At 53.0% G+C, this 21,198-nt stretch overlaps 6 protein-coding genes across 6 annotated transcripts, besides 1 other annotated feature; 4 read left to right on the top strand and 2 right to left on the bottom strand.

Moving 5' to 3' along the window:
- Nucleotides 1–173: 173 nt before the first annotated feature.
- PODANS_1_11640 (uncharacterized protein) lies at nt 174–958 on the bottom strand (the record flags this gene model as incomplete). The annotated part of the gene is made up of 2 exons (XM_001908794.1): nt 174–787; nt 904–958. Coding segments are annotated over 2 exons (669 nt in total), but the record flags the coding sequence as incomplete, so codon positions are not given.
- Nucleotides 959–2,902: 1,944 nt separating this feature from the next.
- On the top strand, nt 2,903–4,498 carry PODANS_1_11630 (uncharacterized protein; the record flags this gene model as incomplete). Its single annotated transcript, XM_001908793.1, has 1 exon — nt 2,903–4,498. One exon carries the CDS (start codon nt 2,903–2,905, stop codon nt 4,496–4,498), a length of 1,596 nt encoding a protein of 531 aa, XP_001908828.1.
- A 1,107-nt stretch (nt 4,499–5,605) lies between these two features.
- PODANS_1_11620 (uncharacterized protein) lies at nt 5,606–6,815 on the top strand (the record flags this gene model as incomplete). Its single annotated transcript, XM_001908792.1, has 2 exons — nt 5,606–5,662; nt 5,832–6,815. 2 exons carry the CDS (start codon nt 5,606–5,608, stop codon nt 6,813–6,815), a joined length of 1,041 nt encoding a protein of 346 aa, XP_001908827.1.
- Nucleotides 6,816–7,869: 1,054 nt separating this feature from the next.
- PODANS_1_11610 (uncharacterized protein) lies at nt 7,870–8,943 on the bottom strand (the record flags this gene model as incomplete). Its single annotated transcript, XM_001908791.1, has 1 exon — nt 7,870–8,943. A coding segment is annotated over one exon (1,074 nt), but the record flags the coding sequence as incomplete, so codon positions are not given.
- Nucleotides 8,944–9,537: 594 nt separating this feature from the next.
- Nucleotides 9,538–9,659: a sequence feature (rRNA 5S).
- A 1,590-nt stretch (nt 9,660–11,249) lies between these two features.
- On the top strand, nt 11,250–13,052 carry PODANS_1_11600 (uncharacterized protein; the record flags this gene model as incomplete). The annotated part of the gene is made up of 3 exons (XM_001908790.1): nt 11,250–11,375; nt 11,430–11,513; nt 11,586–13,052. The coding sequence occupies 3 exons, from the start codon at nt 11,250–11,252 to the stop codon at nt 13,050–13,052; spliced, it is 1,677 nt and encodes a 558-aa protein (XP_001908825.1).
- A 2,568-nt stretch (nt 13,053–15,620) lies between these two features.
- On the top strand, nt 15,621–19,040 carry PODANS_1_11590 (uncharacterized protein; the record flags this gene model as incomplete). The annotated part of the gene is made up of 3 exons (XM_001908789.1): nt 15,621–17,562; nt 17,609–18,338; nt 18,530–19,040. The coding sequence occupies 3 exons, from the start codon at nt 15,621–15,623 to the stop codon at nt 19,038–19,040; spliced, it is 3,183 nt and encodes a 1,060-aa protein (XP_001908824.1).
- Between the last annotated feature and the right edge of the window lie 2,158 nt (nt 19,041–21,198).

Raw genomic sequence — 21,198 nt, 5'->3', positions numbered from 1 at the left:
ACAAAGAGCGGTCTCGGAGTCGCCGCTTCATAAGCCTGCCTCATGAGATGTCTGCTATCCGTCGCTTGCTTGATTCAATGCCCAAAGTCCATATCCCGAAAGCAATACCAACCGCCCAACGCCCGCTAAACCATGAAATATGAGTGTTGAAGAGATGAATGCAGTGAAGCTCATCAAAACCAAGCCAAAGTCCAAGTCGCAGGAAGGTTAGGCCATCTTTCCTGCCACTCACCAATCACCTCGGGAACACGCTCATCAAAGCTGGCTCTGGCAGCACCACTGCCAGAATCAAACGCCGCTGCGCCAACCTTTTCGCGCTCTTCTTTCGCGACCTGGTTCAGGGAGTCGGCAAGGTCGACCATGGCTTTGCCTCCAACGGAGGCCTCTTCGTGGTTGTCCTTGATATCAATGTTGATAACATGAACAGCTCTGTTGAGTGGAGAGCCCCGGTTAAGAAGATCATCGATCACAGCATCCCAGCAGCGCTCTTCGCAGGTAATGACTATATCGGCGACGCCTCCCTCCATGCCCTCGAAGCCTTTGTCTGTTTCTTTCTTGACTCGGGGCATGCCTACTTGCCAGTCTTGCCATCTTTCCGGGCCCCACTTGATGTTGCGGTTTCGGCCGAGCATGTTAAGAAGCCCGTTGGCCCGATACAAACGGGGGTCCTTGGCCTCAAGCTCTCTGTAGATACTATCGTACGAGGTCTCGTTGAACTTGTAGACATTGGGCTGTGTGATGGTAGGACCTGGAAGCCGGACAAGAGAGCCGGTTCCGAAAGAAATCACTGGATAGTTTGCCAACGCCAGACGCAAATGGCCCTCCATAGATCTGAGCTGTGTTAATCCTCCCCCGCGCACCACCTTCAAAAGCAGACATTTGTATCTTACCTGTTCTGATTACTGGCACATACGGTGCAAAACTTGAGTTTGAAGCCACCTGGGTCCTCCCGGTGGCCGTTTGGCTGGGCCGGAGCAGCGGGAGCAGCCGAAGCCGTAGTCGCGTTACCGTTGGCGGTGTCCATTCTGAATACCCCTGACGGATTTGTTTGATGCTGCTGCTGATCGTTCCCATCGATGGTTGTTGAGAATCAACTCTGGACACGAGGTGTTAGCTACCTTATTGTCTTGCCAATGCAATTTTTTCGACTTGATCGTCAAGGTGTTGTTTGTCATTTCAGTTAAAAGCGTAATAAAAAGTCTATCATCATGGCCCGCAAAGCGAGTCTAAGACAGCTCCAATAAAGAGTTCATCATGGAAGACAAAGGGCATGTTCGGAGAGGGGAAGCGTGTAATTTTTACCTTTGAAAGACACAGCAAGGCTGAAGAAATGAGAGCACCCGGCACAGCTAAACACCCATTACTATTTGGGTGCTGTCGCCTCACGAGAGGTGAGAAGTGGTATGAGGGCGCTGTCTGTTTGTTGAGGCAGAGTAGGTAGCAGTGTTGATGATGCAGAAATGGAGAGTCGCGGTTGGAAGAAGCCTTGAAATGTTTTCGGCAGTCGGTCTTGGCCCTAGCGAGGTCTCGCCGCCACTGACCGCCTTGAGCCGGATGGATGACGAGCCCCACAGCCTGGATGCGGACTTGAAACAATGTGGCCCGTGCGCTACATGTTTCCCCTTAGGTTGCTACACAGTACTGTTCCCAAGGTACCTTCGCTTCTTTCCCCTCTCTCAAGCCCCCTCCATGTTTCTTTGTCTCGAGCCAGCTTCCGAATGGAAACGCGTGGCCCGTTCATCAGTCTGCTTTTCAGTATATTTAACCGAGCTTTTTGGATGTTTCTTCGACTTTCCTCCCAGGACCTTGGGGAATGCTACTCACAGAAGCTATATATAGATGGGACGACAAGACAACGATTTCTGTGCTGGGACGACGGCTAGGTACCTATGCGTCTCGTAATGCAGACAGGAGACAACTGTGCTTTCTCAATGACAGAACAATCCTTTGAGTTTGTGTGTCCAGATGCCAGAGCTCGCCAATGAAAGGTGCAGCCATTCCGGGCCTCTCTCTCCCCTCGCCGACTGTCACCAACATGCAGTTGGTTCATACACAGTATACAGATCTTACATAGCTGGCTATCCATCTATCTGTACACAGTATGAAAGATAGTGAATAGAAAATGAAGAATGATTGGCAATTGCTGGGGCCTGGTCTCTGATTCTGGCCGCAGCGCGCTTAAGCAACCCGGCCAGCCGCCCGCTTCTCTGCCTGTTGTGTGCGCTGTGTTCCGCTCGCGGGTTGTAGTGGGAGGTTCCCCTCATCTTTGACTTCCGACTGTCTGTCAAACACCACGTTTGCTCTGGGAATGGCCAATTGATTTGGCTCTCTTTTCCACGTCCTCATCTACCACCACTGTTCTCGACAGCCCTTCAACGTGGGAACAGACACCCATTGCCCCCCCCTTTCTCCGACCTTCCGGAGTCGAGCCTCGAGCGAACGACCGGTTCTAGGTTCCCCCAACGCTCCACCCCTCCGAGCCGCCGAGTTTCGTTCGTCTGATCTTTTTTTTCTGCACTGTGAAGACGCCCGCCCCCGTTCTGCGCCAGTGCCAGTGCCAGCGCCAGCGCCAGCGCGAGAAACGAGGGTCCGTCCGGACCCCGTCACAAGAGAGGGTCAAACACCATTCTCTTCTCAACAATACAACCTCGCTCTAAACAACGACAAAAAAGTAAACAGACCGTGCGTTTCGAAGGCGCAAGGTCAAGACTCGGTCGAGTCGCGGACCCCAGTTATCAACCCCTGGTTTAGTGTAGGGAGCAGGCCTGGTTGGGGGGTCCCCACGCAGCTATTCGATTTCGAGCGAATCGAGCCAGCGGCCAGCGCGCAAAGGGCCGCACCCCACCCGCCCGACATCAGTAATTCTTCTACGCCCGTCCCGCCGTCTCTTTCTTCGGAAACCATGACGGCGATCCTATCGCCCGCAAACTCTCCAGCGACGTCGCCGCCCGCCATATCGTCGCCGGTGACTGCGAACGCGGCCCACCCCGCACTTCCACCACTCATCACCTCACCTCCCGCTCGCAGGAGCCAACTTCCTCGCCCAATGTCGCACGCGTCCAAGAACCGGCTGTCGCAGTACTCGACCACGAGTTCGCTACCCTCACGGTCACGCCCGCCCTCTCACATCTTCCCCCTCCTCCCCTCGAGCCTGCCCTACACGCTCGTACGAGACTTTGCCTACCCGCCCGGTCACCCGCTTCACTATGGTCCGCCCCCGGAGCCATCACGACCGCCCTCGGGCATGACCACCCCCGCCAGCGAGCAGCGACGTCTCTCGGACCCACCAACCGCCTGGGACAGCCGGGGCTGGGATGGCCACTTCTGGAGCAGTGGCGGCGGGGGCTCACACGGCAGACCGGCTGATCTGCCCTCTATCCATTTGGCAGACGGCCCACCGTGGAGCGAGGACGAGGATCTCCAGAGCCCAGTCGTCAGTTCTCGGCACAGGAAGCATCACAAGACCTCGTCGGGTGGCATCTACGGCAGGAGTCGGGTTGGCCGTGAGCAGCTCATGAGCCAGGACCATTATGGCGGCGATAGAGGCTTCTACGTCGGCACCAGCGCCGACGGAGCTGACCGGTACTACATCAGCCAAGGGAACGAAGCGAACGGCCCAGGCGGCGAATACGTGACCTATCCACCGGGACAGGCGGGACACACTGGCAACGGACACGCCGGGAATGGAAACGAGCCATACCAAATCGCCAACCAGCAGCCCAGGGGCTACGCTGACGAGGGAGCCTACGATTCGGACAACTCGAGCACGTGCTCCTCGCCAGGATACCACAACGTTGACGAATCCCGCTATTCACGGGACTATCAATTCACCATCACGTCTCCCGACGAGGAAATGCACGGCAAAGCGGTGGCTCTCTTTGATTTTGAGCGCGAGAACGAGAACGAGCTCCCGCTCGTGGAGGGTCAGATCATCTGGGTATCATATCGGCATGGTCAAGGCTGGCTTGTGGCCGAGGATCCGAGAACACAAGAGAGTGGGCTTGTCCCTGAGGAATATGTTCGGCTGCTCCGTGATATTGAAGGTGGCATGACGAGCTTGACAGGGCAACTGGATACTACCAGCCCCGGAAGCCCCAGCAATGCCACAAACGAAGCGGGAACCCCAACTCAAACCGAGTATCAGCTTCCACAATCGCCTGCCACAACCGTAGGCTCCGGGTCGACAGTAACAGCAACCGGAACAAACGGGTTTCACCAGCCGGTAGTATCAACCTTTAGCACGAGCAGCAAGGACCTAGACCCCTACCCACAACACCTGCTGGGTACACAAGCTGGCCAGCCACCTCCACAGGTAGTGCACTACCACGGCCAGCGAGGAGGCTCTCAAGCCAACACGCCAACACTACTCTTCCACAACGAGGCCGGATTTCTCAGGAGAGGAAGTCAAGACGTGATAAGCACCACCAAGAAAGGGGAGCCAGGATTGGAAACGCTACCGGATGCGAAGCTGGAGAGTACAAAGAGGGCGTCCAGGTGATAATGCGAGAAAGTAGGGGAGGTGAAATTTCGGGCTGTAGCTTCAACACACGAGAAGGAAGCAGCAATGTTCTCACAGGACCAGGACAAATTATTGGGCATGGCAAAGCGTGGAGTAGGGAATTGGTGTTGTTGAACTCGTCAAGACAAATGTACTACTAATATCTACCCTCTAACCCCAGAGCCTTGATAAAATGAGAGGACTGGTTCTTTTGTTTTTTCCCCCAAAGCTGGGCGGAAATTCTAGGGTGGGTTGTGTTGGAAAAAGGAAGAGCGAAATGTTTTATTGTCTTTGAAATGGCTTTTCACCCTACTGGTTTTATTTTTTCTTCTCGTGGTTGTTTATTATCTTTTTTTTGTCGTTTGTCATCTTTTTTTGATGTTGAATGCTGAATGATCATGATGGGAGCCCATTTGAGTCTTTCTATGGTCTTGTTTTCCGAGTGTTGCGTTGTTGTGATGGTGGGTGGGGGAGGTGAGATGTGTTTGTCTGTGTGGATGGTTGAGATCATTGCTGGGTGTTGGTGAGGCTGTCTTTCGTTATAAAGAATTGCATTGGAGTGGGTGGGTGAGACATGTGCCATCATAAGGTTGATAAAATAGTTCAGAGAGGGTGTTTGTTGTGTTGATGTTTGTGAGAGATAGAGGATTGCGGTTGAAGAAAAGGATACATTGATCAAAACACACATGCCCAAACCTGCCATCTGAAGCCATTGGCAATTACCTAATTCCTCGATTCTAAAAACAAGAGATGAACACTGCCATCAAGACTCCTGATGACATCTCAACTTTCAGACAGACCCCACCTGTTCCATCACCAAAAACCCAACTTGATAAGTCGTGCTGCAGGGCATGTTTCTAGCGGGCCTTGGGGGGAGGGGATGACGTAAATCGCCGGAGTCGCTGGGTAGGAACAACGGCTAATCAAGCAACATCCTAGAGGGTCGGATTTCCTCCACCTTTTTTTACAGATCTCCCGTCTCTTTCCCCCCTCCCTCCACTCCGATTGAGATACAAACACCCGGGTCCTGTTCTCGTTCTTGGAGTTCTTGATCTTCTTCTCCAACACCTCCAACAAAAAAAAAAAACGTCAACCTCACCACCAACAATGAGTCTGTTCGTCGCTAGTCGGTCCGCCTTCCGGGTCTCTGCGCCCCTCAAGCGCGTGAGTCTAATTTTTTGTTCGCTGTCTCCCTCTCCCCAACTGCGTCATCGCTGGGTCAGCACGAGGGATGTACCAACCGCAGACTAAGCGGTAGCTTTCGAGCTTCTTTCGCATCCTGCAATCATGGCTCCTGTACCGCATTGACTGACATTTTTTTTTGATTCTGCAGCAAATCCGCAGCTACGCCACCGACCCCTCCCCCTCCTCCAAGGGCAGCAACAACACCCTCCTCTACGGCGCCGCCGCCGCCGCCGGTCTCGCCGGTGCAGGCTACTACTTCCTCTCCGGCTCCACCGCTGCGAACAAGGCCCAAGAAAAGGTCAAGAACGCCTCCGCCGCCGTCGCGGAGAAGATCCCGGGCGTCGAGGCCAAGAAAGCCTTCACCGGCGGCGACCAGGGCTTCCTCAGCCTCAAGCTTGAGGAGGTGGAGATCATCAACCACAACTCGAAGCGTCTTCGTTTCCGCCTGCCCGAGGATGACATGGTCTCTGGCCTTCCTGTCGCGAGTGCCATTTTGACAAAGTACAAGCCTGTGGATGCCGAGAAGGCTGTTTTGAGGCCGTACACGCCAATCAGCGACGAGGACACGCCGGGGTATATTGATTTGTTGGTGAAGAAGTACCCCAATGGCCCGATGAGCACCCATTTGCACGATATGGCTCCCGGTCAGAGGCTTGATGTGAAGGGGCCGCTGCCAAAGTATGCTTGGTCGCCGAACAAACATGAGCATATTGCTCTTGTGGCTGGTGGTACGGGGATCACGCCCATGTACCAGCTGCTCAGGACCATCTTCAACAACCCCGAGGATAAGACCAAGGTTACCTTGGTTTTTGGCAACGTCAGCGCGGATGATATCTTGTTGAAGAACGAGCTGGCCACGCTCGAGAACCACTACCCTCAGCGGTTCAGGGCGTTTTATGTCTTGGACAACCCGCCCAAGCAGTGGACTGGTGCGAAGGGGTTCATCAACAAGGAGCTGCTGAAGACTGTGTTGCCGGAGCCGAAGAACGAAAACATCAAGGTTTTTGTTTGCGGGCCGCCGGGGATGATGGACAGCATTTCGGGGAACAAGAAGAGCCCGAGGGACCAGGGGGAGTTGAAGGGGATTTTGAAGGAGTTGGGGTATACCCCTGAGCAGGTTTACAAGTTTTGAGGGGAGGTATTTGTTAGACTATGGGAAAGCAAGCAAGCAAGCCAATGGTGTTTGGGGTTCGACTGAGAAGAATTGGCGTTATGTTATGTATTATCCATCCAGTGTATACCACAACGTTTATTATGGAGTTTTAACATTTGCTTGTTCATGCGGGTCCCATCATTGTCAACGACAGCGGCGATTACGATCCGTCCACACGTGTCAAACATGACTTGCCACTCTCTAGCCCTGAAAGCCCATGGGCAAAAACTGACGTCTTGCCGTTTGAGTATTTCGGAGGTACTCTCTCTGACACCCGCCCACCGCATGCTCGTCCTGCTTATGCACCGTCGGCACATCCCTCGAGCGCCTCTCTCACGTCCGGCGTTGCCGCCTTTTCTTTCCATAAACCAGTGCAGTGTTGCCATTGAGGCGTAGAGGCTGTCGAGGCACAAAGGGGAGAGTTTTTTTTCTTGGGAGGGGAGGACGAGCAGGTCGAGGAGTTCGAGGGAGAGCTCGCGGATCTTGAGGGAGGTCTCCCGTAGCCCTTGCATAGACTGCTGAGCAAAGGAAATGTGGGAGGGGGACTGGAGGGGGGGAGCTTCGGGGCCGGGGAGGGGGGAGGGGCCGAGGTGTTGGTTTTCGGGGGTGCAGTAGGTGTCGAAGAGGAGGATTAGAGTTGAGAGGGCTATTGAAAGAGACGGGAGGAGGGAGATGGTGTAGCAAGGGGAGACGGTGGTGGTGGTGGTGGAGAGGAAGGTTGAGGTGGAAGAGGGGGTGGTGGTAGTCCCGGGGGAGGGTGGTTCGGGGGAAAGTTCGGATTGGATCACCTGGGTGAAGTTAACCAGGTCGGTGGCGAGGGACGTGAGAAGGGGAAGGGAGAATGGGACTGGGCGGTTGGAGATGTTGGATTGGATGACGGTGCGGACGTGGGTTAGGGTGCGGGAGAGGAGCAGGGCGGATTGGACTAGGCGGGTGAAGGGGGAGAGAGCCTGGGTGGTGAACGGGGTTGTTGGTAGGGGGTTGGTGGGGGAGAGGGTTGGGTTGCCTTCGTCCTGAAGGGGCGGGGGGTGGGTTAGTGACTTGGTAGCAAGTGGGAAGGGGGACTAACAAAAGCTTTATCATCTACCGGCAGGACAAAAGACTCGTCTGGCTCCGGAAGGCAGAAACATCTCTTGTTGCCGAGGCAGATGCAGCGATCAAGAATGTAGATTGCCCACCACAAACGGCGGCGTTCTTCGGATTCAGTCCAGGTTGTCTTTTTGAAGGTACTGTCAGCATCATCCTCATCGGTTTCAGAGTCATCATCACAGCAGCTGAAAAGACGTACCACGCTCCCCAACGCCACCCCTCCTCTTCTAAAACCCGGCAGTCCTAAAACCTCAACCCATCTCCCCAGCACTCCTACACTGATCCACGCCGCGGGGTATATCCCGTGCCCCATCTCATAAACCGTCACCAGCACCATCCCCTGGACAAACTGCAGGCTCACGCTCCCGGCTTGTTCGAGCGAAGCCCAGAATCTTTTCGCTGCGGTATACAGCGGGTTGCCGGCTGGCTCCACCCCGTTGTTGACTGGGGTGCTTACCAGTTTCATGCCGAGAAAGAGGAAGGCAAGTTCGGGACCGGCTTCCCAGAGGGACAGCCCGAGCTCCATGCGTTTTTTGGAGATGAAGGGGAACCAAGCGTGGGTGCCGTGGAAGTATTCGGTGGCGGTGTCTTGGACTGTTGTGCCTCTGGATAGGATGTCGAGGACTTCACTTGGGATGGGCATATTGGGGGCGGGGATGGGGGTGGTGGACCAGTTGAAGGCGTCCAGGTCGAGGAATAAGGAGGTGGGAAAGCGGGAGGGGACAGCAGAAGGGGACCAGAGGGGCGAGGGTGGCTTGGGAGGTAGAGGAGGGAGAATTTCAGGGTTGATGTGCATGCTAGGTGGTGATGGTTGTCGTGGCGGTGGTGGTTGTTGAGATTGAGAGGCATTGTTGAGACGATTCTCTAGCTCACACAGCCGGGCCTGGAGGGTTGCGAGCTCCTCTGATGATGCTTGGGCCGGTTGCTGTTGTGGGATGGTGTCGAGGATGGTGTAATCGCATGGCCGGGCCATTCTGGCGCAGAGGCCGCATGTGGGGAGGATTTTGTCGCATTTTCTCCTGGGCGTGTTGTCAGTGTTGGTTCATGAGAAGGGGGTTAAGAGGGAGGCTCACTTTTGCTTTCGGCAACTTACACAGGCTTGTTGGGCTTTGGAGGGAGGAGGGGCGAATGGGCTCTGGTTCGACCCACCTTCGTCGATTCCACTGGGGAGGAAGAAACATGCCATGATATGATTATTAGGATATATCTATGAAGCAAGTTGTAAGTCTGGTCTCAACTGTACAGTGCAAAAGAGATGGACTGTCAGCTTTGCACAAGGATCGTGTGCTTACTTAAGTCAATCTCTTTTCAGTGCTGACACTCGACCCTGTGAGACTTGCGTGACAAATGGCAGCCTAATCCTATTGGATCCCAAACCATGGACCCAAAATTCATTCACCTTGAATCATCTCTAGTCAATCTTATATGAGATCTGACAAAGACTCGCTCATTTTACCTGTTGTGTGGGTTTCGACTATTTTGTTTGTCGCTGCTGTTATGTTGGGCTAGGTATAGGGTTGGGCGCGCTCATGTTGGTGTCTTACATGGAACCCACAAATGGGCAATATCTCACCCATTAGGATATAAACTAGATTTTGGTATAGAACTGTCGCATACGACCATAGTCAGTTGAAAATACGGCATCCCGTCCGCTCTGCCCTCGTCAAACAGCTGAACGCCGAATCAGTACTCAGGTGGGTGACCACTGGGGAATCCTCGGTGTTGTATGTTTTGCTTTGTTCAACTTTTGACCCCGAATATCCTATGTCTCTTTTTTTGAAAGTGTTTTTCTGTTAAACTCGTAGATATTGTGGTGGTCGCGGCATACGCATTCTTGGGGGTGTGGCTGAAAAGTCAGGCTTAAGTAGGGGCTGGATTCCATGTCGTTGGTGTTCGGTATGTTGTGGGAAAGTAGGAACCGCATATTTAATGAGAAATCTTGCAAAAATGTTACAAATCCCTATATAAAACACTGCGTAATTGGTGTACTTTGTGTGGGTAGGGACGAGTCTGTTGGATCACCCATTTCCAAGTACCACTCATTGCTCGACCTTCCATGCACCCGAGTCTAGGAGCAATATTTGGGTATAACGTTGTCGATGACATGATCTAAGGTCAATCGATGTTCAGTGTTGAAGCACCGTCCTTTGTCATGTATGTGTTCCTGGCTTCGACACCTGAATGTGGTGTAACCTGAGAGCTTCTAGATCATGCGGCCCGCAAGAGTTCGCATGACTTGTTGCCCTATAAAGCGCTAGTTTTGACTTTTCCACGGCATAGGACCTGACGTTACAGGCAGGTAGTTGTCCACGAATGTTCATGCGTATGGTTGAGTTGAGGATAGTGTAGTTGATCTTCGCGTAGTCACCTGCTCAAAAGGGTACTAGCCCCCGCGCCGAAAGTCTTGGGTTGGTGTTGTATCAGTAGTTTGATATCACCACGTCTGGCCATTCCTTGCTGATAAGTGAGCTCGCTGGCGCGTAGGTAAATGCATCACCAGGTTAGCTGAGTCAACAGGCCTGTTTTGGTTCAACGGTTTTGGTGAGGGTCCAAGTGCACCGGTGGATGGATTCAGGGACGTTACACATAACTTAGAGTTCGCCAACGGTGCTTGTTCCTGGCAGGACAAAGTTTATTGAGAATAAGGTTGGATTCCAGAAAGAAAATAGATTCGGTAGCTAATATCCTCAACTTGCCGGAACGAGTCTCTGCCGAATGTGAACTCCGACGGCTTTCTCTCAATTGCTGCGGCGATTCAAAAAAGCGGGGCATTCCAGGGCAAGCGGGGCGCCTGATTGATGTCACCAGGGCCGGCTTCCTTTCACTGCCACGAGCCAGCACACCTCAGCGAGGGAGCGCAACAAGATGCCGTTCCTTGCGATCAGATCAATGCCATCTATCTTGTGTGTATTTCTACAAGAGTGTCACCAAACTATTGAACGCGCGAATGCGATGGGGCTACGGATACTGATCTGAACTTTCAGCTGAAGCATCTCTTTGAGGAAGGTCACCGGCAGGGCGGGACAGGGGTCTGAAAGATAATCGCAACCCCCGGCCAACGTTTTTTATTCCTGGACCCGACCGCTGGGCACGCTAGCCATCTCACACCTTTTTAGTCAACAGCGAGGGGCGGCGAATTCTCGCCCAGTCTGATCACGCAAAGACCAGACGTCTCGGTCTGACCTGCGCCATCGCAAAACACATCCCATCTTTTTGTTGTTTTCTCTTTTCATCCCACTGTTGTTGGCATAACACATCGAGCGCGAAACACATCACCAACCCCGACTCAATTTTTGGAGGAATTCTTTCGGAACGACATTCAAGATGGGGTGGTCGAAGTCGACGCGCATCAAGGTGATGCTCGTCATCGACGTCATGTTCTTCGTCCTGGAGCTCACTGTCGGCTTCATGGTTGGGTCACTGGCGCTGATGGCAGATGCCTTTCATATGGTACCTATTGCCTCGTCATCCGGCTTATTTCCCTCGTCGCTAACCATCTGCTAGTTAAACGATATCATCTCACTGCTCGTCGGTCTATGGGCCGTCTCTGTAGCGGCAAAGGCAACCACCAACAGATTCTCATACGGAGTGAGTTCCGCCTCGCCCAGCGCCATCATTCCCGCTCTGGAAATTTGTGTAACTGACTGACTTGACCTGTAGTGGGTTCGTGCCGAAATTCTGGGTGCGTTCTTCAACGCTGTCTTCCTCATCGCCCTTTGCGTTTCTATCGTACTCGAAGCCATTTCACGACTCGTTGATCCACCTGATATCGAAAACCCTCAACTCATCCTTGTTGTGGGCTGCATGGGATTGGCGTCAAACTTGGTTGGCTTTGTCGTTCTTGGTGGACACGGACATTCGCATGGGCCTGGGGATCACGACCATGACCACGCCCACGACCATGGCGACGGACACTCGCATACACACGAAGCAGATGTTAGCACGGCAGAGGAGGGACGCGCCGGCTACCGGGACCTGGCATCGCCCATCAACGAGCAGCCTCCTGCTTTGATCCCTGAATCTCCGGGTGGAAACATTCGATTTTCAACTGATAGTCATTCTCGCCAAGGTTCTCGTTCCGGGCACAAGAAACGTCTTCAGGCTGCCCGGCAGCACGGCCGTTTGAGTATAGACGATATCAGCATCCACCCCGCCAGTTTCCGACAGGAGATCATCGCCGCTACCAAACCCCCGGTCGATGATGGATCCAGCAGCGACAGTAATACTGAGGATGAAAGTGCGCTCCTTGACGGGCCTGCTCAGGAGGAGCAGCCATTGCTTGAGCAAAGCGGAGATGCTGTGATTCCGGAAGAGGCGGAACCTGCGCATACTCATGGGAAACGGTCTAGGCGCAACTCGGTCGTTCACATTTCGCATAATCACAACAAGCCAAGGAAGCCTGGAAAGAAGCACGGCCACAGTCACGCCGATATGGGAATGGACGCCATGGTTCTTCACGTACTGGGAGATGCGCTTGGAAATGTGGGTGTCATTGCGACCGCGCTCATCATTTGGTTGACAGACTGGAGCGGCAAGAGATACGCTGATCCAGCGGTTTCTCTATTCATCACGCTCATCATTCTCAAATCGGCCATTCCTCTCACCAAGGCGACCTCCAAGGTTCTTCTTCAGGCCACGCCAGAAAACATCGACCTGCAAGAAGTCAAGGAGGATATCCAGTGTCTTCCCGGGGTTGTCAGCTGCCACCACGTCCATATCTGGCAGCTCTCTGATACCAAGATCGTGGCCTCGATGCATATCAAGGTCGCCTTCCCTCTCTCCGAGGCTGGTGGCGCGAGATACATGGAGGTGGCTAAGATGGCTAGGAAATGCTTGCACGCCTACGGTATTCACAGCGCTACGATCCAACCAGAGTTCTGTTTGGATGAGGGGCATGACCACGAATCGGTGGTGAATATGGGGTTGGATGGCTCAACAGTTATCGCGGCGCCAAGGTGTGGAGAGCTAGAGGAGGAGGATGCGTGCCTCCTGGACTGTGTTGATGACTGTGTTGGGAAGGGGTGCTGCAACACTTCTGCAGCTGGATCACGGCCAGAAAGCAGCCATTCTCACTCACACTCGGATCACGATCACAGCCATGATCACGGCCATGAACATCGCCATTAGGACTGGCTGTTCAGACGGAGCGCATCATCAGGGTCGGAGGCGTCGAGCGTGACGCATGTGGAATCTACGTCTGGGGGTTCATTCACTGCGTATCGGGATTAGTAGTGGTGTGTATTTTTCTGTCTTGTTATTATATAAGGAATTACCCCAGGGATTACATGGCTAGGGAGTTGGATTGGTGTGTTTTGTTTTCTGGGGGGTCACATGGGATAGGGCGTTTAGGGAGGGTTTTTTTTTTCTTTTTTTCTTTTTGGAGGGATGAGTTCAGCGGTTTATATCGTTGTTTTGTGTACGGGCTTTTATTTATTGGACATGTTGAGAGGGTCAAAAAGCTGCTTGGTTGTTGGGTGTGGCATAATTTAAGGGGCATCATCAAGGGGGGTATAACATGAGCGAAGCGTGCGCGCGATGGGTATTGGGTGGGAGGTGGTGGATGTATAAGTGTTATGATTTAGGACAATAGAGAAGTCTACCGGTATTTGCCTTTTGACTGAGTGATATTGGATGCGATGGATTGGGCCTGTGCCGCCGGGTAGAAGGTGCCCTTGGGGGTGATGTTACCAGTGGTTTGGTCCCAGGTTTCTACAATCTGGAATATGTTGTTCTCGGTTTGGATGAACCAAAAATACAGGATCGGGATTGTATACTTTTTGACAAGGCAGACTGTCAGTTTTTGTTTGGGCCGGCCTCGACCCCGGTTGGCTCGGCGTCCGACGTAGATCCACCTGTTCGCCGGGCCGGGCCGGTCGGCACCGGGTGGATCCACCCATCATCGGCTTCCGTTCGGCGACTTTGCTCGGTGCCATCACTTCACTTACTTAACAATTAAAACAGTTGCTTAAGTAGATTGCAGCATTGAACGTGAATTCTTTGCATCTCAGCTCGCCAAAGCCACAAGTTTCAGGATTGAGGAAGTGGGGAAGTGGGATGGAAGGCACTCTGGGGAGATGCGGAGAAGAAAGAGGGAAAAGAGGGGATCAAAATGCAGTGTAACCGGGCCGGGACTGGTCGTGACACCTTTCTCTCTCGAGGACTTGAGGACCTAAGGGCCTGAGGGCCTGAGGGCCTGAGGGCTTGAGGGCTTGAGGGCTTGAGGGCTTGAGTATATTGGAGCTCAGCATCTTATCGAGCGGCCGCGGCAGCTCGGGATTTTTGCATTTCTGTTTGGAGCTGACCACCTGTGCCGAGACTACCGCGCGGCGGCGCAGCAATTGTTCGTCTCATTTTGGGGTTCTGTGAGGTTTCTAGCGATCTTGGTTCACAAACACCATAATGCTTCTCATTTTTCGGCTTCATAAGGGTTGGAATGATGGTAAAAACACTGTTTCGTGAATAGGGATTTGTGCAAGTGTTTTGAACGTGAGGTTTTCTTGAATCTTCAGGCAGCAGCTTTCTCTGGGATGTTATTTGTCCCGGCTCGGGGGGGGGGGGTGGTGCTGTGGTGGGTTTGGCTCCACCATAAAAGTCCGTAGTACAACAACGACTGAGTGGACTGGACCCTTTTTTTTTTCTACTCTATTAACCGGGTATATAAGTCGATTCTATCATATAGATCAAATTATTTCATCTTTCCAGCAAGTTTGTTGATCCTCGTGGAAATATAGAAATAGTCGGATTCTGGAGATCGAGGTCATGCCAAGGATTATATCACATCTTATGCCTCGATTGGGAGGGAAGAGGCTGGGAAGAGGCAAGCAGCAACAGCAGCTACCCGGCCTGAAATTCTCACCGGCCCTGGCCTCGGCCTGCTTGTTGCTGCGAGCAATCAGTGAGGGTGGATAATAAAACGAAAAGCCCGGTTCAGTCATCAAACGGCTGAGGGTACAGAGACATTGGTGAGTTGGGTGTATTTGGTGATGAACGGAGACGGGATGGGGGATTGATTGACGACATTGCGCAGAAAAGGTACAGATATGACCAGTGAAGCTAAGCCGGATGAGAGTGCAGGTGGCTTTGGCAATAAAACGTTGAAAAATCAAGGCACGCATCAAAAAGTCTGTTTGTGAGGGTGGTGGGTTTGTGAATGGGTGTGTTTGTTGGGCCTTGTGTTCTGTGTGTGTGTGTGTGTGTGTGTGTGTATGTAGCCGGGATCGTCTATGTATGTAAGAAATGGACAGGTACGGATCGTGCATCATCACCCCTCCCCCATGTACTAAACCAAGCTGAGCTTACCTCAGACATGAGGAGAGAGGGGTGGGTAGGTAAGAGTGGTTGTTTGGCTAAACCAAACATTTCATCATTCGATTTGATCTTCTTTTTTGCTCTTCAAACTTCCCCGTCGCTGTTTTTGTTTTCTCCACCTCTTGGTTCAATTGGCACTTGGCAAGAGGGAGGAGGGACGAATTGTTGTCACGTCTGATTCTGCGGTGCCTACACTCTCCGTCGGCTGTGTGAGACGGATGGTAAGATAGACCGGCAAAGGAACGAAAATCCGCTCACTCAGCTTCGTGTTTGTTGGATCGATGGGAAGGAATTGAGGTTGGATATATCGGAATGAGAGGATTTCGTTAAGACGGGAAATGTTTCTTCTCGATAAATCCACGACGACAACGATAGGCGCTGCCCGATATGCCCCCAGGTCCTCCGTGTCACGATGACCGATACTACCTCGAGGATGAAGAGGGTTATGTCTTTTCGGAGCCGTATTATCCCCCGGTGACATCGACAGCGCCTTCTTCACGGCCACAGATGATATCGGTACCATCAGCATCGTCAACGACTACGCGTAGACAACCAGTGACTGTGGCTACCAATACTGCCACTACGCGCCCGAGACCAGCTCTCGAGGAACAAGTTTCGCCTTTGGAGACTCGACCAGCAAGGAAACCGACCAATGCGTCTTCATCACAAACGCCATTATCACCACAGCGCGTGGGGACCGTGAGCAGTGGGGGGCGACATACTGTGTCCCCAGCCAGTTCCATCCATGAGGACCAGGAAGAAGATATTGTCCAGCAAGGGGATAGCGACGACGTCGATCAGGAACAGCTGCAGCAATACTACGTATACGGCAGTGGAGGAGGCACAGCTTTGGGTCTTTCTTCGCCTCCCCATCATCAACACCACCAAGCTGCGGCACAGTCGGGTTGGCAAGCAGCTGGCAATGCGGGGTCCTTCCAGCAACAGCAGCAGCAGCAGCAGCATCAGGCGCAACAACAACAACAACAACAACAACAACAACAGTACAACGAATCCCTCTCAGCTCCCTCTTGGCCGAGACAACAGTCACAGCAGCAGCAGCAGCTTCCAGTGCCACAACGACCCGATGTCCCACGCACAGAAAGCTATCCGCCAATCTGGCTCGCCTATGCCACCCAGAACAAGGACCTCCCGCCTGTGCCGCAACCATCACCTCCACAACCGCTTCGATCGCATCCTGTGGATGTGCCATTCCCACCTTCTCAATATTGGCGAGGGAGCCGGGACTTGCGAGAGTTGAACGAAGCGAGGGCACGGGCGGCGCAGCCGGGTAAGGGTCCCATTCGGACTTCTTATGGGCCAGCTCCAGAACCGACATTATCGACGTCTGGGCCTCCGGTTACGGCTTCATGGCTGAATATCACGCCTCCTCCGAGCGAGCGGCAGCCTCCAAGAGAAGAAGAAATCACGCCTGTGCCACCTTCGGCGTGGAGATCTACCACGCAGACTAATAGCACTCCTAACCTTCGGCATCACTCTCGTTCGACAACGAGTCAAAATGTGGTTCCGGAAAGGTTGAGGCAAAGTCAGCAGAGAAAGAGCCGTCCCAGTAATCTGACTCGGTTGTCTTCAGGTCGGGGCAACCATGCGAACTCTGGGCCTTTTATGCATTATGAAGATCTCGATTATTTCAACCCGGGTCCGGGAACGGAACCAAAGGATGAATCCCAGATTGATGGGCAGATTCCCAGGCAGGATGCCATCCCGGATGTCCCATCAATAAATAAGAAATATTTGAAAGCTCAAAGGTCCTGGGATCGTCAGAGGAGACGCAAGAAGCAACAGCATGGAACTGGCTATGGTAGTCAGGGATGTTTCGGGTATTTGGGCTGCTGGATTGTGGAGCTGACATGTTGCTTCATCAGCCTTGTCTGTCTTGCTCTCACAATAGCAGTTTTCAAGATCCACGAAGGGCAGTCTTTGTCTGAATGGCCAATGGCGATATCCTTGAACACCCTCGTGGGGTTCTTGGTGGCGATAGCACAAGCTGCGCTGGTGGTGCCATTGGGAGAGGGACTGTCGCAGTTGAAATGGAACTCGTTTGCAAGAGGAGAGAAGGATATCAGAGATTATGGGGTGTTTGAAGATGCCAGAAGGACACCAATAGGGGGCATCAAGTTGATGTTGAAGAGAAAAGGGAGGGCACTGGGGATGTCAGCTGCAGCTTTGCTAGCAACAGCTTTTCTGCTGTCGCCGTTGACCCAGGCGGCGATTACGTATCCTCTGAGTGATGGCGGTAGTGGGATTGCGGTAGGGGGGACGGCAACGGTGCCGAGGAGCGAGGCTTACACCCATCCTGAGCCTTACAATGGTATGCTCCTTGCCCCTTTATGTTTCTATCAGCTAACAGGATGTAGCCCTCTCACCCGCCGAGATAACCTCCATCCACAGCTCTCTGTTCCAACCATCCTCCTCACCCATTGCTCACCTCTCACCAACATGCTCGACCGGCTCGTGCACCTTCCCCGACTTTTCTTCCTTGGCAATCTGCTCCTCAACAGCAGATATAACCCCCCGACTCAACGTCTCCCCTCCCACCCTCGTCTCCCCCCGAGCCACACTCCCAAATGGCATCCTCCTCACCACCGGCAACCTCAACATCACCTCTGCCGTTAATGCATCCTTCCTCCCTGTTCGAAACACATTAGGCTTCATCACAGGCGACGACACAGGGAAAACCACCTCTGGCATCGCCAACCTCTTTTTAATTTACACCACCTCAGACGAGTCAACCTCCGCCTTGGAGATCTTGTTCTATTTCTGCGTGAATACCTACCGTGTGGAGGTGTCTGAAGGGGTAGCAAAGACAGAGGTGGTGCACTCTTCTGCCTTGAGCAGTAGCAGCACGTCAAGGGTTGTTGTTGGGAAGAGGCAGGGGGAGTATACCGTCAACCGGGAGCACGCAAGCTATCTTCATCGTTACCTTTTGGGTTTGTTCAACGGGAATTACTCCACCAACTCTCCAGGGCAGATAGGTTCATCGGGGAGGGTACTAGGGGAAGCCACTTCTTCTGTTGCGGGAAATGATGATGCGAGGGAAGTGGTGGGTAATATCACGAGTAATATCGCCCTTGGGCTAACCAATGCGTATGTTTCCTCCTCCTTCCTCCCCCCCTCCCCGCCTTTTTTTTATATTATCTATTTGTTTTTTTTATAATTTTTTTTATTTCTTCTTCTGTCACTCCTACCACCTTGTCCAAAGAAACCCCTTTGACAAATGAGCGGGCTTGTTTTGCGACCCTTTGTAACGTGACAGAAGCTAACTTTGAGATCAATAGCCTCCGAGCCTCCCCCAACGCCGGCGGCCGCGTCATCTTGGCCTCAGGAACAGCAACCACCCCAGGAGGCACAGGCGACAGAGTCATATCAATCCACTGGCCCTACCTCTCCTTTTTGATCATCCAAGTCTCAGCCACAGTCATCTTTTTGCTAGGGATCATGATCCAGACCGCCGTCTGGGATGTTCCCGTCCTGAAAGGGGATCAACTAGCTGGCTTGGTGGCTGTCTCGTCGACAGATAAGGCTCGGTTGGAGGATTACATGGAGGATGAGAGGGAGGGGATAACGGCGGCGGCTGATAAGGAGACTGGGGGGGAGGAGGCGACCGGGGGTGTAAGAAACCGGGGGAGGAGGGGACTAAAGGGGGTGAAGGGACGGTTTGTGGATAGGGGGGGTGAATGGGGGTTGGAGGTGGTGGTGGATTTGGGGAATGGGGTGCATAATAGGGGGAGTAATGGTGAGGTGTTTGGGGGGAATAATGGGAATGGGAATGGGAATGGGGTTACGTGATGATGTGCTTGAATAGGTAGCTTGGTTTTGTGTATTTTTATTTAGTGGGAACGAAATGGGTTTGTACCTGATCCTTGCCAGCCTACCTGTGATGGCGTTTGACGATGCTGTTGTTGGCTAAAAAAGGGCATCAGAAATGGATGTCTACCTATGCGAGCTTTCACCTCTGTGCTTGAGTACAAGCACTTTTTGTAATGCGAGAGCCCATAAAAACAACCCACTTCGGCCCAGTCATTGGACGCTTTGCTGAGTGTTTCCGGCGTATGTAGTGTTGTTGATGATGAATATCATCGTCGTGGACCTCTCAACTTTGGATAGGCCACCGAGTTTTGACTCGGAATGCCGCTACTCAGTGGCTTTGTACTGAGTCATGATCAAGGCTTGAGATGGATTCCAGTCACCATGTAAGTACTACGTAAGAGGCTGGGTGTTTGATATGACTGCTATTGGTCTCTTTGTGTGAAGGATCTTGTCTTGCCAGAGCGGCAGGGCTCTTACAGGTTGCTGTACCCCTCTCTGATTTGATAGGAGCCTGAAGAATAATGGCCCTAGTGCTTCTAGTTTCGAACCGGCATCAAAGCTGCCAAGGGCTCAGTAAGAAGCCGTCAGAGAACTTTCCCGTCGAGGAAAGAGCCTCAAACAATAGATCAAAGCCACGCGCCAACCAACCCAACAGTTGGAAAGGGCAAACATGCAATCATTGCGCTTCTTCTTAACGAACCTCTGGCGCTTACTGCTCGCCTCGAATGCAAGCGTCCTGCATAGGTACCCCCCCATCGACGGCAAGGTGGATAGGAAACCACTCACACTGGCGATAAACGTGCTCACAGAAAGACAGCTGCAGTCAGAGCAACATCCTACCTAACCGACTTGCTGACCAACCCCGTCCCAAGCTGGCCACACCACAGCTTCAGAACGGGGTGCTCGCCATACACCACAGTCGTCGCACACCCCGTGTTTCTGTCAAGCACACGCACACGCACACCGGGACCACGAACTGGCACTCGAACTAGACAGACTGACAGGGCAAGGGCCGGCAGCGGGCAGCCATTGAGAAGTGCAGTTCTTGGCCGGGTTTGTTGTCGAGTTGGGTCCCGATTCCATCCATCCACACCTACGGTGTATCGAATCATTGTTAAGACCTGATGGCCCGTCTGTTCCGTCGAGAGCGAGTTGACGACGAGAAAACCGGCAGCGGATGGCACGACCGATAAAAGCTCCGTACTCACCCCGAAGGCTCGTATCGGCTGCAACGATAAGCCCCCCCCCACAACTGCTTGATGAAGATCCCCTATTCTGCCGAATGCCAGCCGAAAACTCCTGTGTGGGTTCAAGGTGTAGTGTTATTCCCCCCCCCCCCTCTCCCCCTCTCCCCGCAAACGTTGGAGACACATATTTTGGGGCAGATTGCGACCACCACGCATGATTGGATCCTGACGACCCTGTCGTGCAATTGCGGCCGTCTTGTTTCGGCAGAGCAATGGCTCTGAACATTCTCGGTCCAGAGACAAAATACCTCACCACGGCCTGCTGTGGACTGCTTCTCGTCATGCTGTAACGATTTGTAAACACACACATTTTCGGGATAACCTTACGAGATTGGACAGACTAGGGAGTCAAGTCAGTGTCTTTGTCTTTCTGTCCCCCCTCTTGTCGCCACCGTGGACGAACAAGTGCTTGCCAGATAGGGACTGACACACCCCAAAGCTTGCGAGCCACACACACCTTGGCGCCATAGAAGCAAAGGCAAAGTTCGCGGGCGGTGGGCCAATAATCATCGGGTTGACCGTCGTGGGAAGCGTTGGCCCGTAGGAGGAGGGCAGATGCAAGGTGAGGCTGCGGGCACACTTAACTGCGGAGTGAGAATGCAACAGCGGCACGATTCAGACTTTAGCGGGCCGCACTTTTGGCTTTGTTTTATTCTAAATTTTTTTTTTTTGCTTCCAAGTGAGGTGTGTCAGCAAGATATCGAAAAGGTCGAAAGTGAATGGATGACAGGAGCAGAAGCAATAACAAAGCCCAAAGGGGACATTGGCCGTGATTGGCTAGGCGCAAGGGAGGTTTGGTATCACAGGTATCAATGCATGAAGGCAGAGATGAAGGCGCACCAGTGAGGAAGCGTGGGGAAAGGTAGTGGCCGGCTGGAAAGAGACAGGCC

Source organism: Podospora anserina, chromosome 1 (assembly GCF_000226545.1).
Source record: "Podospora anserina S mat+ genomic DNA chromosome 1, supercontig 2".
Lineage (NCBI taxonomy): Eukaryota > Fungi > Ascomycota > Sordariomycetes > Sordariales > Podosporaceae > Podospora > Podospora anserina.
This window is presented reverse-complemented; position numbering and strand designations above follow the sequence as displayed.